A 21922-nucleotide genomic window follows, 5' to 3' on the forward strand; every position below is an offset into this window, starting at 1 on the left:
CTGCGCATGGAGGGGATCCCATTACAGCCTGTGAAATGATAAAAAAATAGAAAAAGAGAAAGAAAGAAGGAGAAAAAAAAAACAGTTTATTCTGGGTAAAGGGGTAAGTTTCTAAAGAAACTGTGGTGCTGCGTCGGTGGGAGAGTATCGCAGGTAATTTAGTGTTAACAACTGGGTTGAAAACGTAAATCAAAGTAAATAAGAGTGAAAAAGCTGACGTTTCGAGCGTTAGCCCTTCGTCAGAGCGATTGGAGGAATTGTGGGTTGTGTGTGGATTTATATGCAGAAAGTGGAGCTACGCCATTGGTGGGAATATGGTGACGAATAAATTAGTTGAATGAAAAGCGCTCATTGATTCCGTGGGGATTAAGGCTGCCGATTTGGAAGATAAATTTTTGTTCTAGTGTTTTACGGCTTTCCGAACTGCCTAGATGTAAGGAAAGGCTGCAAACTGCCATATGCTTTTTAGAATGATTAGGAAGATTAAAGTGTCTAGCGACTGGTTTGGTACGTCCTTGTCATTTCTTTCCACGTCGCGAAGGTGTTCTCGGAATCGGTCACCTAGTCGTCTTCCTGTTTCGCCGATGTATAACTTATTGCAATAAGTGCAAGTTATGCAGTAAATAACATTGGCGGAGATACACGTAAAGTGATCAATGATCTTAATGGATCTCTCGGGTCCCGATATTTTCTCTACGTTATGAATGAAAGGACAAGTTTTGCATCGTGAGCGAGCGCATTTAAAAGTTCCAGATTGGTCATTGGTTTGAAATGAACTCCTAACTAAAAAGTTGCCTATGTTTTTGTCATATTTGAATGAAATAAGTGGGCTTGCGAAAAGATAGTGCCAGTCTCTGAATCGTTTTGGAGTAATATAAAATTTTTAAGAATGATAGATTTAACTGCTTGGTTGTGAGGGTGAAATGTAAGAGTAATTGGAATGCGGTCAGTGTTTTCCTTCTCAGCCGTTTGTAGTGCTGACTGTCGATCGATTTGTTGTGCACGGTGGTGGCCCGCTTGAACGACAGAAAAAGGATAGCCACGTTTATCGAAAAACTGGCACATTGTCTCTGAGTCGTCACTACATAAACGAAGAAGTCTGAGAAACTGTGAAAAAGGTATGGAGTTCTTGACGTGTGATGGATGTGAGGATGAATACAACAAGTAACTATGTGAATCTGTAGGTTTGTAGTAAACACTAGTACATAAGCCGTTGCCTTCAATTGAAATTTTGATGTCCGGAAAAGCCAAAGAAGTGTCGGAAATTTCCCAGGTATATTACCCACTTTCTGCATATAAAGCCACACACAACCCACAATTCCTCCAATCGCTCTGACGAAGGGTTAACGCTCGAAACGTCAGCTTTTTTACTCTTTACGGTGGCTAATTTACGTTTTCAACCCAGTTGTTAACACTAAATTACAGTTTATACTGAGGCTGAGACTATAGAAAATTGACTGCAACTGGGGAATGGGGTCATCAGAATAGTACAGTGCATATGGAGGATCAGTTAAATTCTATTGTGACACAACCAAACTCCTCTGACCCACCCCCAGACGATAAATAATGACCGATCTCTTAATCCTACTCGCTTTCAATCAGAATAAAATATTCTCTACAGTTATACTCAGTTAAAGTTAGTCAGCCTCTCTAACAATTTCACGCCCAAATTAAAACGATGATCAGTCATCTCTTGGGACAGTCACAATGTTCTCCTGAATTTACACAGTGCCTTCCTGGGATACTGTGTATGGAGGGGGTGGCATCCAAGCCTGTGAAATAATAAAAACAAAGAAGAAAAATGGAGAAAAAAAAAAACTTCCTCAATAAATCATTACAACTTGGCTCGCTTAATCTTCTTCTGGTATAAATGGGAAAAAAAAATTATATATATATGTGTGTGTGTGTGTGTGTGTGTGTGTGTGTGTGTGTGTGTGTGGTTAGCTTGCGAGCATGCTCTCATTGGCAGTGTGACACGAGAGGCGAGGACTGCACCTTTCGAGCCAGCGAACGATGTGAGTGCGCGTGAGAGAGGTTCCCGAACAATACCCTAATAGACCTTTTGCGTGCTCGCCTTGCTGACTGGCTTCAACTCTAACTGGCTTTGTTTCTTTCTCGCAGGTTATAATGTGGTCGTTGGGTTACTTAAATTTTAATTCATTCCCAAGTAGAATAAGTGGACGAGAGAGAATAGTTTAGAATCTCTTGAAATGGATCGTTAATTGCTGAAAAAAGTCTTATTCACTCGCAGTTAAACCAGTTGACCATTCAGAAAGCGCAGTTCAAGTTAAACTTAGAGGCAGAGTAGAAGTGAGCAGTTTGAACCTAGCCATTACACAGCTAAAAATTGCTTCGCGGGAAAGGCAATTGTTCGGATAACAGAATTCTCGAGTCGAAATATCAGTCTGGATACGCTGAGATGGAAATGCTCTTAGGATACCTAAGCTAAGATGGATTTTCAGCGTCATGTACTAAAATATACATTACCTTTAGGGAAGAGAACTGATGCTATGGGGTTCAAGTATTGCAGATTGTAAGTGACACACCAGAGTCACACTAATGTACCTTATTCCAGCCCTAATCACAACCGTTACAATTTCCTCAAATGTGATTGCAGCATTAGCTGATTTATTTTTCACTAATCATTCTAGATCTGTACCGTTGTAATCGAACGGTGTAATCGGACAGCCGGCTGTAATTTTCCAGTTATACTAAGTCCACTCAGCTAAATCCACCAATCACAGAATTGATCACAATAACAATAGCAACAACTACTCATCCTGAAAAAAAGAGAAAAAAAACTGGGGAATTTCCCGAATGTAGGAATTTTTTTTTGCGTAAGACATCTTCTCTAGCGGAGATGTTTGTCCTAGATGTATTGGGTTTTTTCCCGAAATTGTAATGGTTATGATTTATGGGTAAAAGGACTTTGTGATGTCCAATTCTGTCTATAATTATATTCGTGACTGACAAATCACGAGATTGATACCTTAGCGGTCGTCCGGTTTTCTTAATCATCCGTATGATTGCAGACCGAAATGAACTTCACTTGCTCTCGTTACCAATATTAATAGCTTTAGCAGTCGAAGAGCGCCCACCTTTGCCCTTAAATAGAATGCTATTCCATCTGCTATAGTAGCGTACTTTTGCTCAGTAACACAAGAATATTCATAGCCAATTTGACTTCGAAGGTCATGTAGCATTACAGCAATGGAAATGTAATTACCATCTGGGTTTGGTTACCGCCTGTCAGAGGGGGAGAAAATCCTGCACTCGTTCCCGAAGGATCTTCACGAAGGGCTTCGATGTACGAATACACCACCATGATGAAGTAGATCTTAAAGAAAAAAGAGGGAGGCAATGAGTTCAGACCCAGACCATTATCAATTTAAGAGTATGCAGTTAATTGAACAGGAGAATAGAGCGCGTTTTGATCTAGCATGTTAAAACCAAAACCGACCAAGTAATCAGAAAAAAGAAAAACACTTGGAAGAGGTAGCTATGGACTGAGGTAAAACACCTAGAGTGCCTAAAGCGCGGGAAAACCAGGGCGACCAAGGCATGATCAGTTTTAATTTCGCCTCTGATTGCATAGTGACGTGAGTTTTCTGGGCCAATCACAGAGCCAAGGCAAAATCAATGCAATTTCGGTTTTTTTTTCCATTCTCAAAAAGAAATTGATCTAAGACTGAAATAGAACATACCGACAGCAACCATACAATGACGTAAATAAACACGAAGAAGGCAAACTGTAACATAAAAGGAAACAGAAATCATGTCAAGTTCGTTGAAAAACTCTCTATTAGTAATTCATAAAAAAAAAAAAAAGGAAAAGGCTGTTTCAATTTACCCCATTGCAGATGGCAATGTAAAATATGATCACTCCAAAACTGAAAAAGAGCTCGAAGATGCTCCACCCAAGCCAAGGAAATGCCAAACATCGGTAACCCTGCGACGAAAAAGAACGATGACCAGTAACGTAAACTTACAAATAAGTAAGTATAAGTCAGCGCTCCATACTGCGACTGTTTGGGTCAAGTCAAAAACAAATATTGGCGATTGAACTTGAAGCGAAAACTGCCAATTTGGCGATTTGTGTTTTGCAGTCGTATAAATAGTTTTTCCATTTTGTGTTCAAAGTGTTTAATTAATTTGAAATAATCGTTGGAACTCACTACTATCAAAGCAAAATTAATTCATGAAATTGTGACTTAGTAAAGCCGTTTTCGTTCAATAAGCTACCGAATAGTTTTAAATTTCTAAGAGAAGAATTAATTACGAACCTCTCAGACAAATTTCGTCATGATATCTAATCTTCTTGAATTATTTTCCAGTTACATGCTAAAATTACGTTCTTAGAATTAATGTGTTGGACTTACTGAGCTGGATAACAGAAGCAACAGGTTCACCAACAGTGAGATGACTCCGAATGCAAGAGAAACGTAAGCCAATCTGACAAGCGCTTTATTTAGAGATGATCATTAAAAAAAGACATAATCAATCGATTAATCAGTCAAAAGATAATCAAAAAAGGAGAGACAGTCTTGACTGATACGGTACGTTTTGTAGAAAAAGATTTTACACATTTTTTAAAAGTGTTTGTTGAAATTTCATTTTCACACAAGATCACGAACCAATATAAAATGTATATTTAAGTTATCAAAAAACTCGCAAAATTCAAGAAATGATCTCACAAATGAAATATTTTCGTCCTAACTACGTGTTCTTCCCAACGGATTTTACGGAACAAGACAAAAGTAAACTTTAATACCCGGTAAATGTTTTTCGCTGAATGGTAAATCTTGCGGGCTGATTTCGTAAGCGTTCTCCTCTACATACTTGTAAAATTCGATGGACTGACTGCTTTGGTAAATTGAATAAGATGATGCAATCTGAAATACAAGAAGGAACGCAACTACAGATCAGAATTGATATACCAAAGCAAATATATACAGATTGCTCTCTTTTGAATTAATTAGAAAAACATGCGAGGGTTTGAATTGCCAACTAACTTCAGTCATTTGTGACGAGGAAGGAAGGAAGAGGCTATGTTTCAAATACAAAAACACAGTTGGACTGCAAATATTTGTGCGCCGATCAATTCGAACACTCAACATTTCCCCCTTTCACCCTTCTCCGCCCCTTTACCCCTTCTCCGCCTCCCCCCTCCGCCTCCTCCCCCTCCCCTCCTCCGCCTCCTCCCCCTCCCCTCCTCCGCCTCCTCCCCCTCCCCTCTTCTGCCTCCTCCCCCTCCTTTCCTCCGTCTCCTCCCCCTGCCCCCTGCGCCTACTCCCCCCTCCCTTTCGGCCTCCACACCCTCCCGCTCCCCCCTTCACCTCCTCCCCCTCCCCTTTCCTAGAGGAGAAAGACAACCAAAATACCAAGAGAAAAAATAAAAGTTACGAATTCAGTATTCAGCTGAGAACGAAAATCGACAACTGGAATATTTGCCACAGGCTGCTTTTGGCTGTACCTGAAAGATATCTTCTGTCGCTAAGGACAAAGTCAATAACATCTCACTCGACATCTCACTCGTTCGCTGCACTAACTATTCAGCTATGGAGTTGAACAGGAAAAAAGAGATTCCATATCTAAGCGTGCCCATTTGTAATTCTCTATGATTACATTTCTATAACATGTTACTTCACTGTACAGTTGGAGGTGAACTGAAAGTGCTGCTTTCGAATCGTGTGTGATTTCATTTTTCCGGTTTTTCTTCTGGAGATATATTTTTTTAAAAATTGTAACTAGTAAAATTGCGTTTGCAGATCCTTCTGTGATAGAAGAACGTTCTGAATTCTCGAACTGTGAGTGCGGAGTGTAATGAATTGGCTTAAAAAAAGGTATCCGACAAAGTCTATTGGCTGAAACGAATCGCCGCATTATACTAGCCACGAAGTGTTCAGTACCTCGATTTCTTTAGTAACAGCTCACCTACACTGATCGAGTCTTTACTTCAATATCATCTCAAGATCAAATTAGATTTCTATAAAAAAATCAGATTCCTTTAAAGGAACGAAGAACCCGATAGAATTTGCCTCGCTTCAATCATGAGACTTCGTAGCTCTGTTGATAACATCGAATGACTAGTATCTGAGAGGTACCCCTTCGAATACTGTTCAAGCCTGAAGTTTTTCTAGCGTCTTTTCTCAGTCTGCGATTTTTTTATCAGAAGGTCACCAGATAGGATCATTTCATTGCTTCAAAGTATTAGTTGCAGCTGTAACATCTAATTTTACCGTGAAACAATTTCTTCTACAATGCCCGTTTTTGACCGAATGAAAGTTATGAAGTTTGCAATGTCAGTTGCTCAGTCGTCCTGAAAGTTGAGAAAGCGCATATGTCTCTGCGTTGACGTTGACAAATCATTTTTTACGACATTTTACTGGTAACAATAAAGTCGTTATTGACTTGAGAAAAACGTTTCAGAAATCATTCGCTAATATTCGTGTAATGATTCAACGCGACGCAACAAAATTCCGCGTGGTTAATCTTTGCTTTAGGTATACTTTTCTCGGAACTTAAAGTTCGCGATTTGTACGGAACTACCATTACTAAGGTATGAAAAGCAGAAGGATATTTTAGGTGGTTATACGATTAATAACTGCTGCAACTTACCAGGCCAAAGATTCCGAGAATCACAACACCTGCACGGAGGCTGCAGCCACAGCAACAAATTTTCACCAAAACTGCCATCGAAGATGATTAGTCGAAGTTGCTCTACTGAACGTCAAGCTCAAGTGAACTGATTCAAGCTTAGCTGCTGGATGCTTTTTAACCTTTTACTTTTGAGAGTTTACCCTGTTTAATGTTACTATTGATTTCATTCAATAATTAAGTTATTTTACTTCACGTGCGTATGCAAAGTTAATGTCTTTTTCATTGATATGCTAATCAAAGCTCGACAAAGCGCTTTGTATCAAATAGCGTCTGGCGAAAGAGAAAGTAAAAAAAAAATTGCGATCACTCTCCGTTTGTTCCGCAATACAAGCCATTGTTTTTAATGACACAAGAGAAAGTTGAACCTGAATTTTTCTACTGTAAAAAAATTTTCCTATTCTCATACACCAGTTAAGCCTGGTGTTGCGAAAAATTGTCTAAGTCAAGTCCCAGAACATTTTATAGAACATTATAAAATAATTCATCTCGATAAGCTGGAAACCACTCCGCTTCGCGTCGTGGTTTCCTACGCTTATCTCGTGTTCTCCCAACCTCCCAGGTGTTTATGTCAGGCTACGTAAACACGGAAACCATTTTACATTTCTTCATTATAAAATAATTCAAATAGTTTAATGTGTTTAAAGTGTTGAATTAATGTGAGATAATCGTTGGAACTCACTACTATCAAAGCAAAATTAATTCATGAAATTGTGACTTAGAAAAGCCGTTTTCGGTGAATAAGCTACTGAATAGTTTTAAATTTCTAAGAGAAGAATTAATTACGAACCTCTCAGACAACTTTCGTCATAATATCTTATCTTCTTGAATTATTTTTCAGTTACATGCTAAAATTACGTTCTTAGAATTAATGTGTTGGACTTACTGAGCTGAATAACAGAAGCAACAGGTTCACCAACAGTGAGATGCCTCCGAATGCAATAGAAACGTAAGCCAATCTGACCATCGCTTTATTTAGAGATGATCATTAAAAAAACATAATCAATCAATTAATCAGTCAAAAGATAATCAAAAAGGTTTTACAGATTTTTTAAAAGTGTTTGTTGATATTTCCGGTGGTTATACGATTAATAACTGCTGGAACTTAAAAGGCCCAAGATTCCGAGAATTATAACACCTGCACGGATGCTGGAGCCACCGCAAAAAGTTGTCCGCTTCGCTCGTGGTTTCCTACGCTTATCTCGTGTTCTCCCAACCTCCCAGGTGTTTACATCAGGCTATGTAAACACGGAAACAATTTTACATTTTTTTCACTATAAAATAATTCAAATAGTACGCGCGCTCTGATTGGCCATAAAACCATTTTACATGAGCGTATGTAAACACGGTTTTCGTTCCTCTTTCATTGGTAATTTATTAAAAGATATGTAATATTGTTTGTAAAATGGTCGATAAGCTGGAAACCACTCCGCCTCGCGTCGTGGTTTCCTACGCTTATCTCGTGTTCTCCCAACCTCCCAATGTTTACATCAGGCTATGTAAACGAGATAACGAGATAAGCGTAGGAAACCACGACACGAAGAGGAGTGGTTTTCAGCTTATCGAGTGTTCCTAACCTCCCAAGCGTTTACATCAGGCTATGTAAACACGGAAACCATTTTACATTTCTTCACTCTAAAACCCGAAGTCATCCAGCCGTGACGTTTCTATATAAGAATATTCTGGAACGTTATATTTCTTATGTAATTACTCAGATTTAGAAAACGTGTTAATCTTAGTTAAATTCTTAATTTAGTTCTTTAGAGAAGTTTCTAAACCCTTGGACTTAATGTATATAAGAGCGTTAGTTTCATCAAAAAAAAAAGAGAGAAGTGTGAAGCTTTGTGCTGTAAAGTCGCGAAGTAAAATCAAGAAGTCGAGAAGTAAATCAGTTTATTGCTGTTACCGACGATCCTGAGATTTTTCTGGGAACAACCCTGCTCTACACTGACACTCGTAACACCTGGCTACAAATAATGAAAGCTTGTAACCTTAATTGCTGAATAACTATTGAAAGCCTTTGGAAACTCCTCAAGACTCCAAAAGTTGCACAGACTGGACCGGCACAGGGCAAACATTGCAAGTCGTCAGAAAGAAATGGATAGCGAGAGGTTATTTCGTCGTCTAAAAAAACCTTTTTTTTCGCCGCTGTTTTATCAGACATGGATTAAGGTCATTGCGATACTAGGGAAGCGTAAGTTTTTGTTTGAACAACCATCAAATTTGTCCTAAAATCTACCGATTAACTTTTCTAGGCGCGCAAAGTGTACTGTGAAATTGACGTCGCCTAATGGTCCCTAAACTAAGAAATATTAGCCAGAAATTTCCAAGAAATAACTTCGTAAAGACTTTTCTGTTTATTCAAGTGTGTTAAATAAACTCCTGGATTTTTTTCTTGGCTTAGTAATACAGAAGAGCGCCACAAAAGTTACCTCAAAGTAACAGAAGATTAATATAGGGTGCATGGGCACTTAATGTTGTTGTAATGCATTTAAGTGATTAAACACCTAGATTGCTTCCTTTTTGTGGTAAGTAGGAACGAAACAGCGTTAATAATCAGCGCAAAACTGAACCCTTTCTTCTGCATGGATGCGTAGGTACAAATGGGTTGCTAAAGAACCGAAGTTCTAATCTCAATATATTTGCCCACGGTTTCTGCCGGGTTTTCCGTGATATTTCCTTTCTTCCCTAAGGAGTTCGATGAGAAAAGCAGCAGCACAAAAACCTTTGGATTTTTCTCAAGCAAACTATCACTTGACCTTGGGATATCCTCGTATTTTTCATGGCCTATTTCATCATTCAAAAGAGCAAGAGCTCGCGGGTAACAACAATTTCCATCTCCGCCGACAACTTCATTCCTTTGATTCAAAACAAGACACAGAAATCACACCGCATCATTCGGCCACGCCAAGCACAAAAACTCTACCGAACTTAGCAAACACATCTGGACACTCAAGAACGACAACATTGACTATTCTATTTCATGGCGCGTCTTATCACCTAACTCTCCCTACAACAGCTCCAGTAAAAGATGCAACCTCTGCCTAAAAGAAAAATTCCTGATAATTTACCGACCCGACCTCTCATCACTAAATAAGCGTAACGAACTCGTATCTTCATGCCGACACAGAAACAAAGCGTTGCTACGCAACAGCTGAACTTTAAAGTTTTTAAGTTTACCGCGTATTATGTAAATTTTCCAAGTATATAAACGATAGTCACATGAATATTCTTTCATTAAACCCCTGAAGAGTGAAGCGATTCACGAAACAGGCTTGTTGGGAAATGTAGTTGCGTCCTTTTTTCCTCTCATAATATTTATTCTGCTCTGCTTCAACGTATTGAGCACTGTTCCACGCGAAAATCGACTTGCAGACTTCCTACATATACACATATATATCTTTAACAAACTTTGGAACAATCTGAACAAACGAGTAAACTCTCACAACTTCAAAATGAAGAATATTTGAATTTACTTACAATTACTTTCCTTGCCATTTACTTACTGAATCGAGGTAAATCTTCGTACATTATCCGTTATTTAATCGTCGATGAGAGTGAATGATACTTTCCGTGAGATAATTGACTGTTTTTGACGAAAATGGAGTCGTGACAGTCCTTGTCAAACTGGTTCCGGTTTTTTTTTTTCTCTTTTTTTCCTGAGCCGCTCTCTAATTAACAGGAATCAGATTGTGACAGATTGTTCCAAACCTCAGTAAGTTAATGACAAGGAAATTAATCGTCAGTAATTCAAATTTTTCAATTTTAAGTTGTGAGAGTTTGTTTACTGCAATGCCGTGTGTAAATCTGGTCTTCCTTCCACAAGAACCAAATTCAAATCAGGTACTTCAACCAGACACAAGGGGATTTTAATGCGGCTTTTTCTCTTTGAATTCCTTCGGTTTCTGTGGAGCAATTTACGGTACAAATGTCTAAATTGAACGGAATTGCAAAGACTCACTGAAAGCATTTTTGTAGAAGAACTTAAAACTTTGCTCCCCTTTTACTACGAACAAATCATTTATCGATTAATTCAGTATTAAGCAAATACCTCGCGTTTTAACTTTAATTTTCTGGCCGCTTGTTAACCAATTTTATGAGACTTTTGCTTATACTAATTCATTCTGAAACCAATATTTTTGTGTCAACCAAAGTGATTTAAGAGAGAGAAAAGAGAGGACTAACTAGTTAATTATCGGCTTGAGCTTCTGACCGACTTCTTTGCTTAAAAATACTGGAAAAATGAGATATGTTTATGAAAATGGCAACGAAGGTAGGGATGTACCCTGCGACTCACGAAAGCGTTGCCGTTGCCAGTGGTAGAGATAGGAAAATACCGGCCGCGCTAAGGATCAATCAGATTTGTAACATTCGTTCCCGTGCCCTCTGAAAAAAAATTAATGGTTATATCAAAAGCAGTTTTTTTCTGAGCCTTTTTTAATTTTTTTTCAGCAATATGTAAAAGCTAACGAGTCTATCAAAAACCAGGTTGTTGTAGGGTTCTTAACAAAAGTTAACCCTTGTACCATAATGCAAAACGTCTCGGCCATTTTACTTTTACAATATACGTCTGTGTTATCCTTTTATTAAGCATCGAAGAAGCTAGTTTTTCGAATTACTTTGAATATTTTAACCCTTTAACTTCATTCATCTTATAACAGCGATGAAAATCCTAAATAACTGTTCCATATTACTTCTCTTCAAAGGCTGAATTATCCCACAATCACCTTAAAATTCATATGACGTTATATATATGTTCGTTAGAAATTCGTTTCAAAATATAACCTTAATAACCGTTTCATATTACTACTCTTGGGAAGTTTGGAGAGCACTCAAGAAGCTAGAGTTGCTAGCTAGAGTTGCTCGAGGTGTAGCCTCGATTAACTCTAACGCACCTTTCGTGCTCTCCAAACTTCCCACGTGCTTCATATCTCGATGAACGCACGCTGGCGTATGAACCAATTGTTAATTTTGGTGTGTACTCCCACAGATACAAATGCTCCCTAGAACCGTTAGGGATCAGTCATTGTTTATCCTCATATCCTCATGGGGAGGGAGTGGGTAGAGTTTTTTTTTCTAAGGGATCACAATTTTCAGGGAGGACAGTGTACATTGGGTATTATTCGTCGCCAACATGGCGGGGGTGACTATAGAAAATTTAATGCAACTGGGAAGGGGGGGGGGGGTGTCATTAGAATAGTACAGAGTCTTCCGACCCACCCCCAGACGTTAAATAATTACCGCTGTCTTAATCCTACTTGCTATCAATCAGAGAAAAATATTCTCCACAGTTAAACTCGGTTCAAACTAGTTAGCCTTTCTAACAATTTCAAATTAAAACGATGATCAGTAATCACTTGGGACAGTCACAATCTTCTGTTGAGTTTACACAGTGCCCTTATGGAATACTGCGTATGGAGTGGGTCTCATTCCAGCCTGTGAAATGATTAAAAAGTAAAAGAAAGAAAGAAAGAATGAGAAAAAAAAATTATTCGATAAATCATTACAAATGGGCTAGCTTAATCTTATTCTTGTGCAAATGTAAAAAGTTAATTTGATATATATATATACTCTGTGGTTAGCCTGCGAGCATGCTCTCATCGGCAGTTTGACGCGAGAAGCGAGGACTGCACCTTTCGAGCCAGCGAGCGATATCAATGTGAGCGCGCTTTAGAGAGGTTCCCGAACAGTACCCTAATAGACCTTTCGCGTGCTCGCCCAGCTGACTGGCTCCAACTCTAACTGGCTTTGTTTCTTTCTTTCTTGCAGATTACAATGTGGTCACTGGGTTACTTAAATCTCATTCCCAAGTAGAATAAGTGGACGAGAGAAAACAGTTTAGAATCTCTTGAAATGGATCGTTAATTGCTGAAAAAAGTCTTAGTCGCTTGTAGGCAAACCAGTTGACCATTCAGAAAGCGCAGCTCAAGGTAAACATAGAGGTAGAGTAGAAGTGAGCAGTTTGAACCTAGCCATTACACAGCTTAAAATTGCTTCGTAGGAAAGGCAATCGTTCGGATAAAAGAATTCTCGAGTCGAACTATCAGTCTGGATACGCTGAGATGGAAATGCTGTTGGTAGACCTAAGCTAAGATGGATTTTCAGCGTCATGTATTAAATATATATTACTTTTAGGGAAGAGAACTGATTCTATGGGGTTCAAGTATTGCAGATTGTAAGTGAAATATTAGGGTCACACTAATATACCTTATTCCAGCCCTAATCACAACCTTTACAATTTCTTCTGATGTAATTGTTGCATAAGCTGATTTATTTTTCACTCATAATTCTGTACCTTTGTAATCAAACGGTGTAATCGGACAGTCGACTGTAATTTTCTAGTTATACTAAGTCCACTGCGTTAAATCCACCAATTGCAGAATTGATCACAATAACAATAGCAACAACTACTAATCCTGAAAAAAAGAGGAAAAAAAAAACTGGTGAATTCCTAAATGGAGGAATTCCTTTTACCTAAGACATCGTCTCTAATGGAGATGTTTGTCCTAGATATATTGGGGTTTTTTCCCGAAATTGTAATGGTAATGATTTATTGGTAACAGGACTTTCTGATGTCCAATTCTGTCTATAATTATTTTCGTGACTGACAAATCACGAGATTGATAGCTTAGCGGTCGTCCGATTTTCTTAATCATCCGTATGATTGCAGACCGAAATGAACTTCACTTGCTCTCGTTACCAATATTAATAGCTTTAGCAGTTGAAGAGCGCCCACCTTTGCCCTTAAATGGAATGCTATTCCATCTGCTATAGTAGTGTACTTTTGCTCAGTAACACAAGAATATTCATAGCCAATTTGACTTCGAAGGCCATGTAGCATTACAGCAATGGAAATGTAATTACCATCTGGGTTTGGTTACCGCCTGTCAGAGGGGGAGAAAATCCTGCACTCGTTCCCGAAGGATCTTCACGAAGGGCTTCGATGTACGAATACACTACTATGATGAAGTAGATCTTAGAGAAAAAAAGAGGGAGGCAATGAGTTCAGACCCAGGCCATTATCAATTTAAGAGTATTTAGTTAATTGAATAGAAGAATAGAGCGCTTTTCGACCGAGTATGTTACAACCAAAGTAATCAGAACAAAGAAAAACACTTGGAAGAGGCAGCTATAGATTAAGGTAAAACACCTAGAGTGCCTAAAGCGCGGGAAAACCAGGGCGACCAAGTCATGATTAGTTTTAATTTTGCCTCTGATTGCTTAGTGACGTGAGTTTTCTGGACCAATCACAGAGCCAAGGAAAAATCAATGCAATTTCGGATTTTTTTTTTTCCACTCTCAAAAACAAATTGATCTAAGACTGAAATAGAACATACCCACAACAACCATGCAATGCCGTAAATAAATAAGAAGATGGCAAACTGTAACATAGAAGGAAACAGAAATCATGTCAAGTTCGTTGAAAAACTCTCTATTAGTAATTCATAAAAAAGGGAAAAGGTTGTTTCAATTTACCCCATTCCAGATGGCAATGTAAAATATGATCACTCCAAAACTGAAACAGGTTCACCAACAGTGAGATGACTCCGAATGCAAGAGAAACGTAATCCAATCTGACAATCGCTTTATTTAGAGATGATCATTCAAAAAACATAATCAATCAATTAATCAGTCAAAAGATAATCAAAAAATGAGACAGTCTTGACTGATACGATACGTTTAGCAGATAAAGATTTTTACGCATTTTTTAAAAGTGTTTGTTGAAATTTCTTTTTCACACAAGATCACGAACCACTGTAAAATGTATAATTTAAGTCACTAAAAAACTCACAAAATTCAAGGAATGATCTCACAAATGAAATATTTTCGTCCTAACCACGTGTTCTTGCTTCGCGTCGTGGTTTCCTTCGCTTATCTCGTGTTCTCCCAACCTCCCAAGTGTTTACATCAGGCTATGTAAACGAGATAACGAGATAAGCGTGTTAATCTTAGTTAAATTCTTAATTTAGTTCTTTAGAGAAGTTTCTAGATCCTTGGACTTAATGTATATAAGAGCGTTAGTTTCATCAAAAAAAAAAAAAAAAGAGAAGTATGAAGCTTTGTGCTGTAAAGTTGAGAAGTCAACTACGTGAAAATAAATCATTTTTTTGCTGTTACCGACGATCCTGAGATTTGTCTGGGAAAAACCCTGCTCTGCATTGACACTCGTAACACCTGGCTATAAATAATGAAAGCTTGTAACCTTTATTGCTGAATAACTATTGAAAGCCTTTGGAAACTCCCCAAGACTCCAAAAAGTTGCACAAACTGGACCGGCACAGGGCAAACATTGCAAGTCGTCAGAAAGAAATGGATAGCGAGAGGTTGTTTCGTCGTCTAAGAAAACCTTTATTTCGCCGCTGTTTTATCAGGCATGGATTAAGGTCATTGCGATACCCAACCTCCCAAGTGTTTATATCAGGCTATGTAAACACGGAAACCATTTTACATTTCTTCAGTCTAAAACCCGAAGTCATCCAGCCGTGACCTTCTTATATAAGAACATTCTGGAACGTTCTATTTCTTACGTAATTACTCAGCTGGAAACCACTATTTCTTATGTAAATACTCAGCTGTAAATACTCAGCTGGAAACCACTCCGCTTCGCGTCGTGGTTTGTTACGCTTATCTCGTGTTCTCCCAACCTCCCGCGTGTTTACATCGGCTATATAAACACAGAAACCATTTTACATTTCGTCACTGTAATACCCAGTAAATGTTTTTTGCTGAAAGGTATCTTGGCTGATTTCGTCGGCGTTCTTCTCTATATGCTTGTAAACTTTGATGGACTGACTATGTTGATAAATTGAATAAGATGATGCCATCTGAAATATCAAAAGGAACGCAACTACACATCAGATTCTATATACCACAGCAAATACAGATTGCCCTCTTTTAAATTAATTAGAAAAACATGCGAGGGTTTGAATTGCCAACTAACTTCAGTCATTTGTGATGAGGAAGGAAGAGGCTATGTTTCAAACACAAAAACACAGTTGGACTGCAAATATTTGTGCGCCGATCAATTCGAACCCTCAACATCCCCCCCCCCCCCCCTTGAATAAAAGGAGAAAAAAAACAGTAACTGAAAATGTCATGAACGCTTATTATACAGCATCGCTAGCTTGACTAGAAGAACGTAGAATTCACTATATTGCGGAATATCAATAATTGACATCAGGGTCACTGTACTTGCTACGTTTGCTTTAATAACGTGCTTGCTTCGGCGCTCAGGTTTTTCCATCAATATTCTTCAATTCAATCGATATTCCTTATGTTTACTTTCCTTTTTTCCCTCTCACATGAGTCGTACACAAATTGAACATTTTAGGCAGATTTTCTTAATATTATATATATATATATATATATATATATATATATATATATATATATATATATATATATATATATGTCTTAAGTGATGAGGATAATCAAAGACCGGCAAGGTATGTATCGCAAGTTTTATGACACTTTTGTTTACACAAATTCATTTCGAAACCAATATTTTTCAGTCAACCAAAGTGATTTGAGGGTGAGAAAATCGAGGACTAATTAGTTAATTATCGGCTTGCGCTTCTGATCGACTTCTTTGCTTAAAAATATTGCCCAGCTGGAAAAATGTTATACATTTATGAAAAATGGCAGCGAATGTAGGGATGTACTCTGCAACTCCGAAAGCCTTACCTTTGCCCGTGGGCAGAGATAGGGAAATACGGACCGCGCTAAGAACCAATCAGATTGTAGCAATCGTTACCTTGCCCTCCAAGAACAAAATAAATGGTAATATCAACAGCAGTTTTTTTCCGAACCTTTTTTTTTTTTTTTTTATCTTTCCAGGAATATGTAAAAGTTAAGTGGCGATCTCTGTAAGAGCGAACCAGGGCATTTCGCATCGGCGCATCGGAAAAACGTTTTCCCTCAAACTTTGCTCAATAAACTATCTTTGGTAGCAAGTGAATAAAACCACATTAGTTTCTGGAAATACGTTAAAATAAAAATTTTAGAGCTATCAAAAGTCAAAGCTGCAAAAGGCCCTTCTTTGACCTCTTGCGACATCGAAAATTTCAAAAGTTGAATAGCCCGGTCCTCGTATCACACCGCATGCAGCAAAAAATATTTTGTATTCTTAATGTGTGTGATATATAAGGTGTATAAAATGCATTTCAATTTTGATATTCGTCTATTCAGAGGCTCGTCATAATTGATTTAAAAACACTCGTTGGACAGCTTTCTGAAATTGGTCAAAAGTACTCTTTCTTTCTTGGTTGATATTGCTCAAGTCCAGACCAGACCATTAAAAACTCCGCTTGATTTCTGCTAATAAGATGTTTGGCTGCAGAAAAATTAAAAAACACTTTGCATTTATTGATTTTCGTCGCCGAGGTGACTTCGAACTTTTAGCGATATCGCTAGCGTGACAGCCCATTATGCAAATTTGTTTATTGAGCAAACTCCGACCGTTTTATTTGAGCAGCTCGATAAATCTTAGATTTTATCCATTTTAAGTAGATAATATAGTAGGAAAGAGCTTTAAGACCACACCGATTAATACTTTAAACAGTTTAAAGGGCCAAAATTTGACAAATTTTATTATCTCGTGACGAAAGACGTCAACAACAACGTATCGAATATCATAATTTGATTAGCGCTCGCAAACTCTTTTTTAAAAATTTGGCCTCCTATTTCATATTGGAGTTCTGATAGCTTACGCTATTCAAACCTGTATGAAAACTTCAAAACCAAACCACAGGATTCTATTTAGTGTAACCGGCGATAACAGCAAACACTGAAATACACCGTGACTAGTGACTCTGTCACGTAATTCCATGGTGTAATAGTCCTGAATACTTCTCACGTCTAAGTGAAGCAGCGATTGCTCGGATTTGTAGCTGAAAGGAAAAAAATGATATTTGGCCGTCACACCTGCCTGCACCACAGTCCCTGTTCATAAGTTTGGAGAGTTCGTGCGAAAAAGGATATCGCATTCGCTTAATAGGTGGACGTCATAACTAGATTGCATAACAACATGTTGTTAATTAGGCGCCAATCATGGCGGCCACGTTTAGAGTAGCTCTAGTTTCTATCACTATTCTATCCTGTTTAAGCGCTGCATTTCTAAACCATTTATTATCCTTCGAGGCTACTTTTAAATCAAGGTGGGAACCCCTGCACACTGCTGTTCAACTCAAGAAGAAATGCACCTGTATCGTCAAAGATGGGTTTCATCGATCAAGAGTTCCAATGCAGAAGCACACTAAACACGGGTTTGTCTCCTTAGTCATCCCTGGCCACGACCCTCCATTGGACATCACGGTATACGTTGATATTTCGACCAACCCCGGTCCTGCTCAATCTATTATCGCCATTGGTAGCCGGCAGAGAGCCACTCGAGATTTAATTCGGCAGCTTGATTCTCCAATTCGCCAAACAACGACCCTACAGTACTCTCGGCGCGAACTGGTGTCGCTCCGGAAAAATTACAGCCTTCAGGAGAGACGGTCAGTTTTATTTAAGAACATTCGAGCGGATGGAATTTTTAAGTACCGAGGGAAACGGTCCGGAAGACTTACTAAAACAAAATTAAATACAGGCCGAAGCAAATATTCTTCAGAAACGAATGAATTTTCAACCTTGAATAATTATTCACAGTCGAACAATCACACCTTACCGGGGCTTTCAGTAATTCCCGTGAGAACAACCACACGCGCCATCTCCAGTAGTTACATAAGACCAAGAACTGTTAATTGCTATAACTCTTCCATCTTGAATGAATCTTTACGGTTCAATAATCACGCTTTACCGAGACTTTCAACAATTCCCGTGAGAGTAACTACGCGTGTTTCCTCGAGCCGTTACACAGAAGAAAGAGCCGTCAATTTCAATAATCTGGCTATTATCAAGCCTAAGAGAAACATCGACGCAAAGAAAAACACCTTGCAGTTCGTACCGTCAATAGCTGTGTCTAATGTAATGAGTTTGGCACCAAAAATAGACGAACTTCGTATTTTTTTGAACACCCACGAGTTTGATCTTTGTTGTATAACGGAGACATGGCTGAAAGATTCTATTGACGACAGCGTAGTTGACATTAGTGGCTACAACATCATACGCAAAGATAGGACCCACAAGCTACATGGGGGTGTGGCTCTATATGTAAAAGATTCCATCAAATTCTCAATTCTACGGGACTATGAGTTTCCTGACCCCGAGGGCCCTGAGGTTTTGTGGGCCAAAATCACGCCCAACCGATTGCCCCGGGGTTACAGCTGCCTTATCATTGGTACAGTATACCATCCTCCACCGCCTGCCAAAGATGAGCCCCTCCTTGATTACATGATGGATTCTCTCTCTAGGATAGAGAGTGATATCCCTGGCGCAGGTATAATTCTCGCTGGCGACTGGAACAGGGCGAATGTTTCACCAGTTATTAAGCAGTTCCGCCTCACGCAAGTCGTCCATTTTCCAACAAGAGGGGATCGTACACTCGACAAAGTGCTAACTAATCTTACAGAACACTACGAGAAACCTTCTCCATTCCCGCCCTTCGGACTATCCGATCATTGTACTGTTGGTTTGTTTCCAAAAATTAGATCGAAGACCAATATTCCTGCAAATAGAACGGTTACTACACGTGCCGTTAACGCTGAGTCCAAACAGGCTTTTGGTCGTTATATGACGGGGGTCGACTGGTCATTAATCGACACTATAGATAGCGTCCAAGAACAGTATGCTCACTTCAGTGACCTCATTCACATAGGGTTAGATTCTATCCTTCCCAAAAAGCGAGTTAAGTTCCACCGAAACGACGCACCATGGATTTCACCCAAACTCAAGGCACTTATAGCACACCGTCAAAGAGCATATTACCAAGACAACAAACCATTGTTCCACTACTACCGGAACAAAGTAAACAGGGAACGGAAGCTCTGCAAACGCTCTTATTACAACACTAAAGTCAGCGTTTTGACCGAAAACAATCCTAAAATGTGGTGGTCCGAATGTAGGCGGTTATGTGGAATGAACAAAACATCTACAAGTGTCGCAAATCAGCTCCTAGCAAGTAAACCAGCTACCTCAATCAACCTTAAGATCTTGGCTAATGAAATCAACACAGCTCTGCTAGAACCTCAAGCTTCGTTTGACCCACTTTTAGATAATATCGAAACTGTGAGCACTGAGGGTTTTAAAACTCCCATTATTTCACTGGAAGCTACCTTCAAATGCCTTAGTACGGTCAGCTCCTCCAAAGCCGGGGGCCCAGATAATATCCCAAACTGGGTCTTGCGTGAATTCGCTCCTGAGCTCGCTCAACCTCTTCGTTGTATCATCAATTCCTCGATTAGTCAAGGGACTTTACCGGACTTTTGGAAATGTGCAAACATCACCCCTCTTCCCAAAACAAAGATAGTTGAGGATGCGGCGAAAGATTTGAGACCTATTTCACTGACACCAACGTTGTCCAAAATTTCCGAGCACTACGTCGTCCATGAACATGTGAAACCAGCACTTCTGAAACGCCTGGAACCCGATCAATTTGGGTGTATTCCAGGATCCTCCACTGCGCATGCATTGATAAACCTGATGCACAATTGGGCGCAAGCAACAGACGGAACGGGGAACACCGTGCGGATCTTTGCGTTGGACTATAGAAAAGCCTTCGATCTGATAGATCACAGCCTCTTGCTATCGAAACTCTCGACCTAAAACATCAACCCTTACATCATTAATTGGATAATAGCCTTTCTTAAAGATAGGAAACAAAGGGTCAAACTTGCACATGATTGTCTCTCAGAGTGGGGATCGGTCCGAGCAGGAGTACCGCAGGGAACAAAATTGGGACCGTGGCTATTCTTGGTTATGATAAATGATTTGAAAGTACCATCAGCCAGTGATTGTATAAAATATGTAGATGACACGACAGTGTATGAAATCATAAGCAAGGGTGGTCCTAGCAATGCTCAGTCTATGATAAACGAAGTAGCTACCTGGTCAACACTTAACTCGTTTCAACTTCATCCGAAAAAATGTAATGAGCTAAGAGTTTCCTTCGTGCGCTCCCCTCCTTCCTACGATCTCATAGAAATTAATGGCTCTAAGGTTAGCGCCGTTAGTGTCGTGAAATTACTGGGTGTGTATTTTCAAGACAACCTCAAGTGGAACACTCACGTTACTGAGATGATTAAAAAGGCCGCTAAACGCCTTTACTTTTTAACTCAGTTAAAGCGAGCTAAGGTACCATCACCAGAATTAGTGAATTTTTATGTTGCTTGCATTCAATCCGTCTTACTTTATGGATGTCAGGTCTACCATTATAGTCTCCCAAATTATTTGAGCTTAAGTTTAGAGCGGGTCCAAAAGAGAGCCTTGAAAATTATATACGGTTATGATAATCATTATAGAGAAGTGCTTCAGATGGCAGAGCTGAAAACCCTAAGGGATCGGAGGGAAGACCTTTGCTTAAAATTCTTTAACAACATCGTCTCCAATCCCTTGGATTGTTTGTACCACTTACTGCCTTTCGACAACCGAGATCAACTTAGGGAGTTACGACGACGCAGACCATTTAGAGTTTCCTTTAAAACAAATCGGTTCAGAGATACCTTCATTCCAGCAAGCGCAAGACATTTTAATTGACATCTATTACAATTGTATATGGGCCCATATGTAAATTAGTTCCCTTTTAGGTTTGATTTTATTGTATAGTTCTATTATATAATTTGTACACCTTTGTAATTCAGCTTCCAGCTGCTATTAAGGTATTATTAATAAACGTCTATCTATCTATCTATCTATCAACCGCACCCCGAAATAACTTCCTCCATTTTTGCAAGAGGTGCTGCATTTGTATCTTGCACTTTGAAAGCGAGCTCAAAATGTTTGCACATGTCTCTTAGCATCTTGACTTTGAGGCTAGGCAACCTTTCTTCTCTTGCCAACGAGCACAAATCAGAGATATCAAACATGATTGGATGTTTCAGTCGTATCTCATCCATTATTGCGTTCCTCGCCTCTCTCAAACACTCTTCGTCTACATCAGACGCGGATGCCTCCATCAAGTGGTGGTCTTCGTCGTCTGCGTCGGTGGCGTCATCCGATTCTTGTTGTAATTTAGATCGCTGTTTAAGGCACAGTCTCGAGAAGAAACCCTGAATCTGTATGTTGGATAACCACTCTGTTCTATTCTCTCTCCATCTATTGTGCAAGTAGTTCGCATATCCTTTGCTACTTTCTCTGGGTTTGGTTTCTGCCAGTGTCTCATCCGATA

At 39.1% G+C, this 21922-nt stretch overlaps 1 protein-coding gene and 1 long non-coding RNA gene across 4 annotated transcripts; both read right to left on the reverse strand.

Moving 5' to 3' along the window:
• Window positions 1-1343: 1343 nt before the first annotated feature.
• Window positions 1344-7628, reverse strand: LOC149037929 (uncharacterized). 3 transcript variants are annotated; one of them, XM_089186569.1, is made up of 8 exons: window positions 6619-7528; window positions 5474-5556; window positions 4772-4892; window positions 4380-4462; window positions 3851-3949; window positions 3705-3749; window positions 3227-3337; window positions 1344-1772 (listed from the first exon to the last, which is right to left on the reverse strand). In XM_089186569.1, the coding sequence occupies exons 2-8, from the start codon at window positions 5525-5527 to the stop codon at window positions 1722-1724; spliced, it is 564 nt and encodes a 187-aa protein (XP_089042695.1). In that variant the 5' UTR covers window positions 5528-5556; window positions 6619-7528; the 3' UTR covers window positions 1344-1721. The 3 variants fall into 3 exon arrangements, with proteins under 3 accessions (XP_089042695.1, XP_089042692.1, XP_089042693.1); XM_089186566.1 differs by lacking the exons at window positions 5474-5556; window positions 6619-7528 and adding an exon at window positions 7544-7628; XM_089186567.1 differs by lacking the exon at window positions 5474-5556 and having other exon boundaries at window positions 6619-7618.
• A 3603-nt stretch (window positions 7629-11231) lies between these two features.
• Window positions 11232-13633, reverse strand: LOC149037930 (uncharacterized). The gene is made up of 2 exons (XR_016180851.1): window positions 13522-13633; window positions 11232-12093 (listed from the first exon to the last, which is right to left on the reverse strand). It is a non-coding gene; the product is annotated as an uncharacterized LOC149037930 (long non-coding RNA).
• Between the last annotated feature and the right edge of the window lie 8289 nt (window positions 13634-21922).

Source organism: Pocillopora damicornis, chromosome 11 (genome assembly GCF_964200805.1).
Source record: "Pocillopora damicornis chromosome 11, jaPocDami1.2, whole genome shotgun sequence".
NCBI classification, from domain to species: Eukaryota; Metazoa; Cnidaria; class Anthozoa; order Scleractinia; family Pocilloporidae; genus Pocillopora; species Pocillopora damicornis.

Coding starts and splice junctions, on each gene's coding strand:
- LOC149037929 (XM_089186566.1), bottom strand. CDS start 7,624: ATGGTCAGATTGGCTTACGTTTCTATTGCATTCGGAGGCATCTCACTG. Junction 4,893..7,543: donor TGCTTCTGTTATTCAGCTCA/GTAAGTCCAACA, acceptor CTTGTATTTCAG/ATTGCATCATCTTATTCAAT. Junction 1,773..3,226: donor GCGGTAACCAAACCCAGATG/GTAATTACATTT, acceptor ATTATTTCACAG/GCTTGGATGCCACCCCCTCC.